Genomic DNA, 12,079 nt, shown 5'->3' on the forward strand with positions numbered 1-12,079 from the left:
TGTAGAAGACAACGGGAGTACGTTAGAGTTGTAGAAAGCTGTATTATAAACTACAGCCATATATTGCACATAGAAACGGACATAATTTTTATGAGATAAGGCAATAGACAGAGTGGATAGTGGTAAATCTTGGGCGTAATACTCGCAGGTGCATACAGTACAGGAAATGAACCTCATAAAGAATTACCGATCGGAAGAAGGGAGGGAAAAGCAAGCGGGATTCCGAAGACTGCAGGGCAGAATAAGAAAAATGAAAGTAAGAGAACGAATAGTTGTGATCGGAGGTTGTGCTGCAATCAAGCTATGCAGCAGGGCCTACAGAGTACATGTTTCGTCACATGTAGCTGATTGCATACTTGCTTGCCGTGTGTTATGCCATAATAAAACAAACAGCAGAACAAACAAACTATAATGGGGCTCGTCTAAACAGCGTGGAAATGAGTTTGCTAATGATACGACAACAGTGTGCGCAAACGCGTGTTGCTGTGACTGGAGTATAGCGCAAATACAGGACACGATGCATTAAAGAACTGCAGTGTGTTTCGTTTCATTAGTAACAAAACTGACTGTACTGGTAACATAAGTAATGAAAACTGATTATGCGGGAAATTCGCATTTTGAGTATTGAGCGAGCTTCACTGGTACGTTTGAGGAAACGACAGATAATTAGTTTACTGCGGTGTGGGATACTGTTTTGCCTCATCGAATGACAGGGACAATTTTTCGCATCAGTCTCTTATATGGCAAAATGGTGATTTTGGTAGCACTGTATTATGTGCCTCAATTACTGATGACGTCACTATTAAAACAGACACGAGGAACGCATTATTGAGCGTGATGAATATCGTTAAGTGAATGAATAATGCTACACAATACCTCGGAACACTAAATGTTGAAGTTCGCACTATCCTGTAGAAATATTACGTGCTTTCCTGACGATGTTTATTCATGTTGGTGATTTTTCTGCTGCGTCATCATTCGCTATAAGTGACAAAAAGTTTCTAAGTTATCAAATAATTTCACACGCTCTTGTTGATTCTACGACACTTAGTCAGAAACAACAATTCCATTCCACATTATTCGAGCTTAACTTTTTCCGTCAGTGCTACAGCTTTTGTGACGGTCTGCTCGCGAAATCTACAGCAAATTTCACATACGATGGTGAAGGTGTTGGTGCTTGAAAACGATCCAGCGAAAATATAAGAAAAAATTGCAAGCAGTGCATGTTTATTGCAGAATTATCCTCAATTTATATCACAGTCGCAGGACAGTTGTTGGGTGGTTGAGCAAGGCGAGCAGAACTTTTTTCTAAGCACGTTGGTACCTGAGCGTCAGTGTAGACTTCCTTCACACGCTACGTTCATCGGAGATGTTGCGCAGCACTGTTACGCTGTAGTTATTCCGCACTAACGACTCCCGGTGGGGGTGATTATTCATTCAGCTTCCTTCGAAGCTGACACTGCCTGGAAATTCATTTGCACTGGCGCCACTGTGGATCGGAACAGCCTCGCTCTAAACCGGCGCCACTTCCTTTGTCGTCCTAAATGTCGTCAGTTTTACAGAAGTACACGACGGCCGAGTCCCAGCCGCTGTGGAACTGCGTCCGTTCCTTCGCTATCATAAACCTCCCCCAAGCCTCCGGAGATGTCGCAGTTATGCCGCTAAGGCCAATGCAAAGGGCAGTGGTGACGGGACGCTGCATCAGCTGGCGGGCCGGCCGACTCACCGGAGAGACGCAGCGTGCGGTGTGGTGTGGTGCTGTGTTGTTCGAGACGCTACCTGCTCGGATGCTGGCGGGACACTGATGCTCGCTGCCTCGGCGCTCCCTCCGCCTTTGTGCTCGACAGCCCCTCCGCCGACCGTTACCTTCGGGCTCTAATCCGCCAGTTGTCCCGTCCGCAGAAAGGAATGCGAAAAGAACTGCCTTTGTTGGCCGATATCCGAGGAGCACGCTCGCGTCGTCACATACTGTGGCCATCCCAGTCACGGATCGTCACAGCACCGTTCTTCTCTGGAGTTGTTCGGTGATAATTAGACCTGCGTACCACGCTTCATCTGGCAAGTGAGCGATGCGGCGTTGGGGCTACTAGGATGCTCTAATCCCGTCCCAGCCTCTTCTGCGCGGCTTCCTTAGATAGCTCCAGCGAATGACTCGACGCTTTTTATTCGGTTCTACGTTAGTAGCAACAGCACCCCTGGTAACGATCATACTTGTTTGTCAAATTCGCTGTTTCCTATCCAATGGTTTCTCAAAGAAGACCGCAGATGTACCAACCAAGTTTGTCAAGTATAGGATAACCTCAGTTTTGAATCAGCTGTCACGTTGAGTGTTCGTGTTGCGTAGTATTTTGATACTGGTATGAATAGGTGCCAATGGAGACTAAGCGTGTCATGCGTTTACCTTAGCAGTGTACATAAAGAAGAAAAAAAGAAGCTGGTTCAGGGCGTAGCTAAAATTGAAATATAAATTTACCCATGAAAATCTGCTAAAAGAAATACTACTCTCAAAAGCTGACGATTTCGTTAACTTTCTCCGAATGGACAGTGAAGCTTTTAATAACTTCTTAGAATTACTACGCACTCGAATTGAAAAAGGAGATACAGTTATGCGAAAGTATGTTGTCTTCTTCTTACTCCTCCAGTGAAAGTTAATTAAAATACCACAATGTGGGAACACGTAACCTACCTCGTCCAATGTAAGAACCGGAGAGCTTTGATTTTATTTTACTTTATTGCACTCCCGCGCGGAAACTCGCGATACAATGAGTTACATTACAATAACACTCTTTCTTGATAAACATTCTTAGCGAAACATTAACACGTTCACCATCTTGTGAAATCAGCCATCAGACAAAATTTCAGTCAAACACGTCAATCAAAACAGTGCACTGCGAAATAATTTGACATAATAAGAAAGTTTGACTAAGTATTTGATCATTTACGAGAACCTTTATTGTATATGTACATCCGTACTCTGAAAATCAATACTAAGTGCATGGCAGAGGGTACTTCCTACGTGTAGAGGACTAGGGGAGTCTTCCGTGTTTGGAACGCGGGAAGAATAACCGCTTAACTGCCTCTTTACGCGTTGTAAATGGCCTAATTTTTTATGAGCGTCTCCTTCTTTGGAGAGTGCTCTAGCTGCCCGGAAGTTCATCATTTTAGTACACGATCGGTATCTGCTTTATTATTGAAGCCATTCTCTAGTGTATCTGACACTGAAATTGAAAACGCATGATATAATATGTCCACTACAAATATTTTAGAATGTTATTAAGTCTAATTACGTTTTTCATTGGTGAAGCATGCATCTTAAAATTTCGAACATGTCAAAATATAACTCCATTTAATGGTAAAGCCTGTCAATATTTTTAGTGTATCAAAATGTGCAGTTTTATAATCAATGCAATGCCATATTTCCTACGATGTTATTGGGCTTATTTTATATCCACTCCGACTTTTACTGCGATTATTCTTGGTGTCCTCTTTTTATATGTTCAATGTCCCCAACTAGTACTACTTAGTAAGGGTTCACACACTCGAGCAGTATTCTAGGATGAAACTCACTAGTGTTTTTTATGATAAATTTGTTTGGAAGGCCCTCTTCGGCAGTAGCTATTACTCATCAAGCATGTTTTTCCTCTGTCCTCACCGCGTTGCACATTAAGCAAATTATTCCCCAGACGAGTTTCGCTGTATTGTTTAAGAACTGGTAGCAAACATTTTGCATACATTTTACATTTTTAGATTTGTATTCCTAGAGTTAAAATAGTTTTGCTTACGAATGAGATGTTTCGTACACGTTACTTACGGTGTTTGGCCCCATTGCTAGGCAAGGAAAGCTCGATTTCACTTACACTATACCCTGTTTACGGGTTTTCAGATCCTCTTTTTTCCGTTCTCTCATCAGTTTAGTTTCGTGAAACTTCCGACAAGTTGACGTTATACAAATTCTACTGTAGCTACACTCATTACTATGTTGTGTTTGATTTGTTTTTCTTATAAGTTGTTTACAAAAGTGGCACTGGTGCTGTTTTAACAATAAATCGAAACCGTCTGGCGAATAACTTCCTTAATATGGTCTACGCTTAAGATTTATTTATGATTTTATTCCACTAGTAGATCGCTGATATGACATCCATTTTGAGTAGCTTACAATGTTTATTTTACTTTTCTACATAACGGGAATTGTGTAGATTTGTCTGGTACGGCATTCTTGCCTAATGCAAAACTTATATACTCTTCTTTCCGGCGTAATTACAACCCAATGCAAGCATACCTCTCCACGCAGCTGCTGCATATTTACAAGTAGCTAAAAGTACAAATAAACCGCCACTACGAACAATCACGGACAAGGAGGTCGGATTATTTTAAATCTACTTCCTTCAAACTCTTTTCCAGTCTTAATCACTGCATCTCCTCGTTGGGTGAAATCATCAATATGTGTCTTCTGGCCCAGAAACAACCGTGAATATCTGTTCATCCGCTCTGGATAAAGCAATTTTACGCTAGTCTTCGTTGAATGTTGGCAGTTAACACAGTTACTATTAAGTGAATATAAATACTACATCCGACACATCTGCCTTTTGTCCCTTCACTCATTACTTTTTATTTAAATTTACTTTTTATTGTGAAAACTATCAGTGAGAAATAAGAACCACTGTCTGTGACTGAAATGTTTATTTCATCAACAATTTTAACGATGTTAATACAACTTTGGATCTTAATACGTACATCATTTAGTTCTCAAGCGTATATTAACTACCAGGAGACTATCATAACTTTTAAATGTATTATGGAATAACAAGCAAGTTTTATTTCTGTAAAGAAATGCGGCTTTCGTTTTGGGAGACCATTACCGATAGTCAAGTAAAGCTAAAATAATCGATTTTCTAAGCAGTTGGCATCTTTCGGTTTGATATCCTGGTGAATTTGTTTTTACGTTTCTTATTGACTGCGTTTACATAATTATTTCATTTATATATGAGAAAAAATTACACCAAGCAACTGCTAAATGTATTTATTTTTTATACAAAATACATGCATTTAGTAGCTGCTTTTTCGTATAAAATGAAGGCTTCAGCTGCGGACGCAGCACAGTCATCTGTAATGTGGAAAGTCCTCAAGGAATTCCATTTCATTTGCTTCCAGTGTTTTTGCTGCTCACAGTCAGCATCGTCCGATGGAATGGATAAAGGTTCAAGCTGGTTGAAATTTTGTTTGGCCATAACTTGTCTTAAGACTAATTGGAATGTATTCTCCTTTAGCAAGTGCTGCTTAACATTATTTATCCAGGAAGTATTGTTTCGCGGCTGCGTTACCACTTTTAATTTTATAACACTCAGTTAGAACTAAATCACCGAGAACACATTTTTCACAGAATGGAAATGTGATGGCATCAAAACAGGGTTGAAATTAGGTTTTATTTAAATGTTTATATTCGTCAGCCTTTCTTCTGAAAGTACTTCTACAAAAGGTTGTGACGCTGAACACAAAAGGGAAGGAAGGTAGCCTACTTCATTTCATATATTGATAACAGTCGCTTGACACACGTTATATTTCTTCGCTACTGTCTGACCAGTATGACATTTCAGATAATTTGCAGAAAGTGCAGAGTAATTATCTTCTTAAACGCGTATTGTGTTAAAGTTTTAGCAGTAAAAACATGAGTATAATTAGCCCTAAGAAGTGAGAAAAAATTGGTTTTTATTGAACCGATTTGTGCGGAAATGACGAAGCTTCTCATTCGCAAACGAGAGCGAGTGAGAGAGTGAGAGAGAGAGAGTGAGAGAGATAGAGAGAGAGAGAGAGAGAGAGAGAGGGGGGGGGGGAGGGAGAGGGAGAGAGATAATTTCGTATTTGTTGCAGTAGATGAAGTCATCATTCAGTTGTTGTAGTCTCTGTGTACTTTCAAAATTATATTTCTTATACTGTATCGTCACTGTCGAACATAGTCATTTGTCACACGATGGTCTAGTTATCTGAAAGTCTGCAGCATAATTTACTCTTTTTTTGTATTTTTAAATATGAAATTGTCTCATCAGGGATGCCTAGAAAAAATTCATTCGTCAATCGGTTTCAGGTATTCGTTATAGAATGCTTTCTTTACCATTCATGTGATTTCTGGATGCTTGTCATTTATACTGAAAAAAGTGTGGCACAGACCTGTAACATAGGTAGAGCAAGTCATTGACTTCACTCAGTATACGCATGAAGAAATACACGTCCACGTACACTAGGCTTCACATTTTTTGTCCCAGAATTAAAGCGACCACAGGTTCTGACCAGCGTTCCCTTGGCTACAAACGAAATGCCAGAATTGGAATTCCCCTCCAGAATGTTCGTAATGTGGATTCCCTGTGCTCCTGTAACCAGCTCGCCTAGTATTTGGCTGAAAGGTCCCTGCCTGTACAATGGGTCCTTACTCGAGCAGCCCGTTCCACCTTTAGTGGTGGGGAACGAAAAGTAATAATAATAAGAAAACACAGACCTGCAGCTCCTGAATCTTGTTGTGCTGCTGCTGCAGGAAGTGGTGGTGCTGGAAGCGGTGCAACTCCAGCTGCTTCTGCGTCTCTGCGCTGGCGAATGCCTGCAACAATAGAGTAAACCACTAAGTCACAAGTTGATAACAACAAAGCGAAATTACATGTACTACGTATGCTGAAAGACTGATCGTTGTGTGTGAGACTTGCGGGACCGCTAAATTTATCTCTATAATTAACATATCTGTTATCAAACTATGTGGACCAAGTATGGCTAATCCTGTTTTCACCACTCAGACACAAAACTGTAAATCACCTCGCAGGGTACGCTAGTGAGATATACTTCCAATCCAGCTGCTTACTCGAACAGTTCATTTTCAAGAACCGATCCGTTACCGGATATTAGCGGTTCATTTGCCAGTTTTCTGTTTGTCCATCGACGTTCGAATAAAGATCTGCCTCAAACCCGCTTCTTAAATTCTTGGTCTAGAGGTTATATTACGTTGAAGTGTCAGCTGTAGGAACCTTTACCTCTTAGGATGCCGCATCGCATGACAGAATTAGTTTACCTTTCTTGGTATTATTTTCAATTTCTAACACTTTTTCAATTTCCCTCAGTGTTTCGCACTTATCATCGTGGCCATTTAAGGAGATTCTGAATATGTAAGTGTAAACCCACATATCAGAGGCCTTCAAGTGTTTCGTGATCTCCTTGCCCCGTTCAGTGTCTAACCGTATGTTTCTTACAGAAGGCCGTCAGTCATAGATTCCTCTGAGTGCTCATTTTGTTTTATAAGTACAGAACTGAATTTTAAACACTGCCCATTCAACGTGAAATTTAATTTCAATCTGACTGTCCCATTCTGAATTAAAAGAGGTCCCCAGGTGTCCCATTTTATCAGCTATCTCATTTATAGAAAAGTCTAGCCAAAGTGTTTTCTGAATGCTATTCTTTTCTCTAAAAAACTATTAATTTTGATTTTTTATTTACTGATGGGTAAACCATGAGATTTGCTACTTTCAAATAGACTGTTTAGTACTTATTGAGGATCTAAAGACACGACAATGTCATCAACATATCTGATATTGTCAAAACGTTGAGACGGTCACGAATCTTTCTACTCTCTTCATGTTGTTTGAAGGACCACGTAGAGCAACAGAAGATGAAAGATCTTTATCTGCGTAAAGACAGAGACCAAGAAGGTAGACATCACGCTTCGTTGTCTCGAGTCAGAGATTATATTAGAACAATGACAAAAGGCAGTAAGCAGTGCTGCAAATCGCAATCCATTTTAATTTGAAGAGAGGTTTCCTTTATAGTCTTTTCATTTGTGCACAGTCTGCTTAATGAAATTTCTGTATGCTTTTCTTAGTTATCTAAACTTTTTGTGATAGTTTCCATAATACAAGGAAAAAGAGATACGACTGTTTACTGCCACCTGTAGATAAATGTTAGAATTGTAAACGTCCAAAGCAACATCGACCGTTATAACTACGAAATTGTAATTTCTAGCTACCAGTTGTCATAACCTAATACTGAAAGGAGCAAAACAAAGAAAATCGAGTACTTACTACGAGACCAGTAAATTTTCATTAAATTGACTGCATCTGTGGTAATTAAATACCAGTCATTCTAATGCTCACTTATTTTTACAGCTGTAGATTTTGAAATTCTTCTACAACTTCGTCAATTATCATTCAGTTTCCTTTTTTACTTATCAATATTTATTCCGTTTTGGACTTGACCAAGTGTAATACAATTTCGTTGGCCTTACGAAAACGATTTTAGCTTATTAATTAATTGACTGGCAAGTGTTATTACGCCGTTATGAAGTCCACGTGTTACAGGAATTCACGTAATCAAGTGTGTTCCTTTTGTTTCCGTTTCGGGCATGGTTAAGAAATTCTGTCGTTGGTAGTTTACCAGTTGCCCTCCTAGTTTCTGTCCAACTCCAGTAAAATGTTTTGTTTCTGTTTCGCTGCGCTTAATATGTCGCCCTCCGGAACTAACTTCGGCAAGATTTGACTTCTTCTGTCTCGACCTGTATCTTCTTGCTGTTGCGCATATTTGTTGTTATGTATGAGAAAATAAAACTTGGACATTTCTCGTCACTGGTATATCCAGCAGTCGCCAATTTTCACACTGATTGTCCTCCATCGAGACAACATCAAATCTGTTTGAAAGTGTTTATTTATTTCGAAATTGATTCTTACTTCATGTCTCTCACTGTTGTTTAATCAGGTATTCGTTTCACTGTGGCATACCGGATGAGTCAAGTTTGATTGTGCCGCATCTGACCAATTCATAAATTTAAATTTTGTTGTCTCCCTGTTTGTTTGTTAGGAAGACAAATGTGCCGAAAAGCTTTAATAGCACGTGGATTCGTAATGACAGCACATAAAACATAAACAAAGTTTAAACACAGGTGTTCCCGGAAATCGTTGGCCTCGTTAGTGTTTACCCAAGATCCGAGCGTAAGAGAACATTCACGGACGTGTACTGTGTATAGGTACACGTAATTTCTGAGAAGCAGCTATTATCAAGTTTTTTTGCGTAACAAGCACTAATTAGGTACCAATAAATAGTTATGTACGTGTACTGTTTACTCAAAGGTATTCACTGTAATCTCTTTTTAAGTAGGTGTGACTATAGCCTAATTACACAGAATATCGGTCTGCTTCTCTTTTCTCCCTAGTACTGCATGCGTCCACTCGAATGTCGAACGAAAGTTGTCATTGTCCTGGAAGATTTATTTTAGTAAACTATGCTCTAAACTATTAATACCGTTCATCAACTCCAGAATCCTTAAATGCGTGTAATTTATAAAGAAAAGAGCAAATAACGTGCGTTTTTAAAGCATCTCGTTTCCCCAGCTTTCAGTGTAAGATCTGTGGACGTTTTGCTCAATACTTTGCTAATAGAGTATTCTAATGAAGTCTAAACAAGTGTACGTACAATATTAGCAAGTGCATTTCAAAAGTGACCGATATAACATTAAAGTGAGGGAGACAACTTGTCTGTTTAGTGAGGAAACATATTTAATTTCGTTAAGGTGCTTTCTGTTAGCCTTTCGTAAAGTATAAGATTTTTTTAAAGCCTAGCTATTTTAGCATTTTATCATATAAGAAGATGTCGGATGAAGTGAGGCACGAGCACACGAGTTTCCGTCTCAGCAAGAGGCGGGACTAATTTCATGAGGAACCACTAGATGGCAGGGTAGGCTTTGCTCCTCGTGATCGTCATGGGAGAAACTGTTTCCCGCAAAGAATGTCTTTTAAATTCCATTTGTAAGACAAATTAGATGCATTTACTGAAACATAATTCAAGAACGTACGTGTAATTTTGTCTCCACAGCCAATCAGTCCTGTTTTCGGGCTTACGATGTCCCACGACCTGAAACTCAAGTGCTAATTTCTGCACACTATTTTCCTACAGTGAAAAGAGGTAAGTAACCTCCTATATTACTGCACGTAATTTTGTAGTAGTACCAAGAAAATCTTCAAATAACCAGCATTCGTTGTGTGTCACGTTGTTGGAACTCAGCATTTAAACTATGGCAACAACAAAATATTTTAGTACATTTTATGATACCAAAATTGTGAAAACTGAAAAATCCTTTCTGCTACGGATAGAATAAGCTCCTTTACTTTTATGGGATAATAACAAATTTCCAAACACGTGTGTTAGATTTAAATTTGTACCTCAGCAATGTATTATTTTGAATCTAAACTCGAGACTTTACAATGAGTGCAAACATGGAATAATCGAATATTTTGTAATTCTGCATTGCTGAAGTTTCCTGTGGAAATGCTTAAGAAATGTACACAGACAGCAAAAAAACTACAGAATCTATTCTACTAAAAGCAGTACAAGTGTTTTGTTCCATTCTTTTTGTTACGTGTAAAATTTGTGAAGTTTTGAATGCAAAAAAAAAGAAAGAAAAAAAGCAATCGTTCTGTCTTAGGATGCACTATGTTTGCTCCAGCGTTTGTGCAGTGTATGTGTAAATGTTCCGGAAAGGCTCGACAACACTATTTGAAGAATGCTCTTAGGCCTAAAAGTGAGATTGTCAGGATCGGATGCTTGCGAAGCCAGGGCTCGTTAACTGTACAGTTTGATAATAAATTATTAAACTAAAATAGTTAGGAGTTGTATACTATTAGCCAACTCCATTTAACATCAAAAGGATTGTATAGAGTGAAGAAAATATCATGTTGACAATTCATCGCACATGCTTTTCTTCATCATCATCATTTTCGTCTTCTTCTTCTTCTTCGTGTTGGTCTCGTGGTCACAGACTTCGCTCTGGTACTTGATTTGGCAAATTATTTATTGTAACTTTGTGGCTGGATGTCTGTCCTGCCTCTAAGTCGTTTAAAGGCATTTTGTTATTTATTCTTATACTTCCATAACTCTTATGCTGGTTTAGATAACTATATTCTTGGTGATGTGCAAACTATTAACAAGAAATTTATTGAACCTTTAAAGACAGGTAGCCTGTGTCCGTGAATCCAGCTTTAAGAGAAACGTGTCAAAAATGGTTCAAATGGCTCTAAGCACTATGGGACTTAATATCTGAGGTCATCACTCCCCTCGACGTAGAACTACTTAAACCTAACTAACCTAAGGACATCACACATATCCATGCCCAGAGCAGGATTCGAACCTGCGACCGTAGTGGCCGCGCGGTTCCGGACTGAAGCGCCTAGAGCCGCTCGGTCACAGCGGCCGGCCGTAAACATGTCAGCAGGCCCCACTGTTCGTCCACCAAGTAATCTTATTAATTTTCGTTCATTTATTAGTGATACTGTTGTGTCAGTATTGTTTACATTTATGTACACGCAACTGCATTACACTCAACAACTCTTATTTAACGATGTCAAAATGTGTCACACTAAAAACTATGGAGAGGTACCATTTAGTACTTCCCTTTGTGACAGTTAAATTATTTTCGTATCCACAGTGCTCTGTTCTCTTAAACAACCCAGTTTAAATATTCTGTATGACAAACACACAGAGCCATCACTTGACAATGCAGAGGTGTATATTAACTTTACCGCTTTGAATACTAATTCGACAAGACGCCTTCCCTTGTGAGAACTATCTAAGTAATGCTTCCTGTATAAAACTTTTAGCTGCCTTCTCATTTTTCTTCAGGAGGTGTTTCGAATCAGGTTTTACTGATGCGACTTGCTATAAAGCGGAGGAAACCGCCATTAACATAAGATATATTATAAAACTATTATTTTCTCTTTGATGAATGTGTAAAAATGTCCCATCTTCAATGGAATTTTCACTGAAGAGACATATTTTTATTACCGAAATTTATTCGAACAAACTAGTTTCGGCCTAGGCGCTTGTGTACAGTAGCTGACATTGAATTATATCGACAAATAGTGTCAAATGCGTGTATCAATGGTTTTCAGCGGTACGCGTTTGTGCTGCCATGATCGACAGTAAAATTACAAACATTTACAAATTATGTACAATTGTGATCTGTTTCGTGTGTTGTCGACACAGCAGGCAGGTCGTATACTCCACATCTAACGCGGGAAACGTGGCTTACAGTTTCCCCTTTGCCTTGCGCTTCATTACG

The 12,079-nt window shown here is 39.2% G+C and overlaps 1 protein-coding gene across 1 annotated transcript in view; it reads right to left on the reverse strand.

Moving 5' to 3' along the window:
- The window catches only part of LOC126412155 (transcription factor SOX-5-like), a 264,433-nt gene that overhangs the window by 33,470 nt on the left and 218,884 nt on the right, over nt 1–12,079 (reverse strand). The window contains exon 3 of the mRNA XM_050081615.1: nt 6,491–6,589. Coding sequence (XP_049937572.1) covers nt 6,491–6,589 — 99 coding nt within the window. The remainder of the gene's footprint in view (nt 1–6,490; nt 6,590–12,079) is intronic.

Source organism: Schistocerca serialis, chromosome 7, assembly GCF_023864345.2.
Source record: "Schistocerca serialis cubense isolate TAMUIC-IGC-003099 chromosome 7, iqSchSeri2.2, whole genome shotgun sequence".
Classification (NCBI taxonomy): Eukaryota; Metazoa; Arthropoda; class Insecta; order Orthoptera; family Acrididae; genus Schistocerca; species Schistocerca serialis.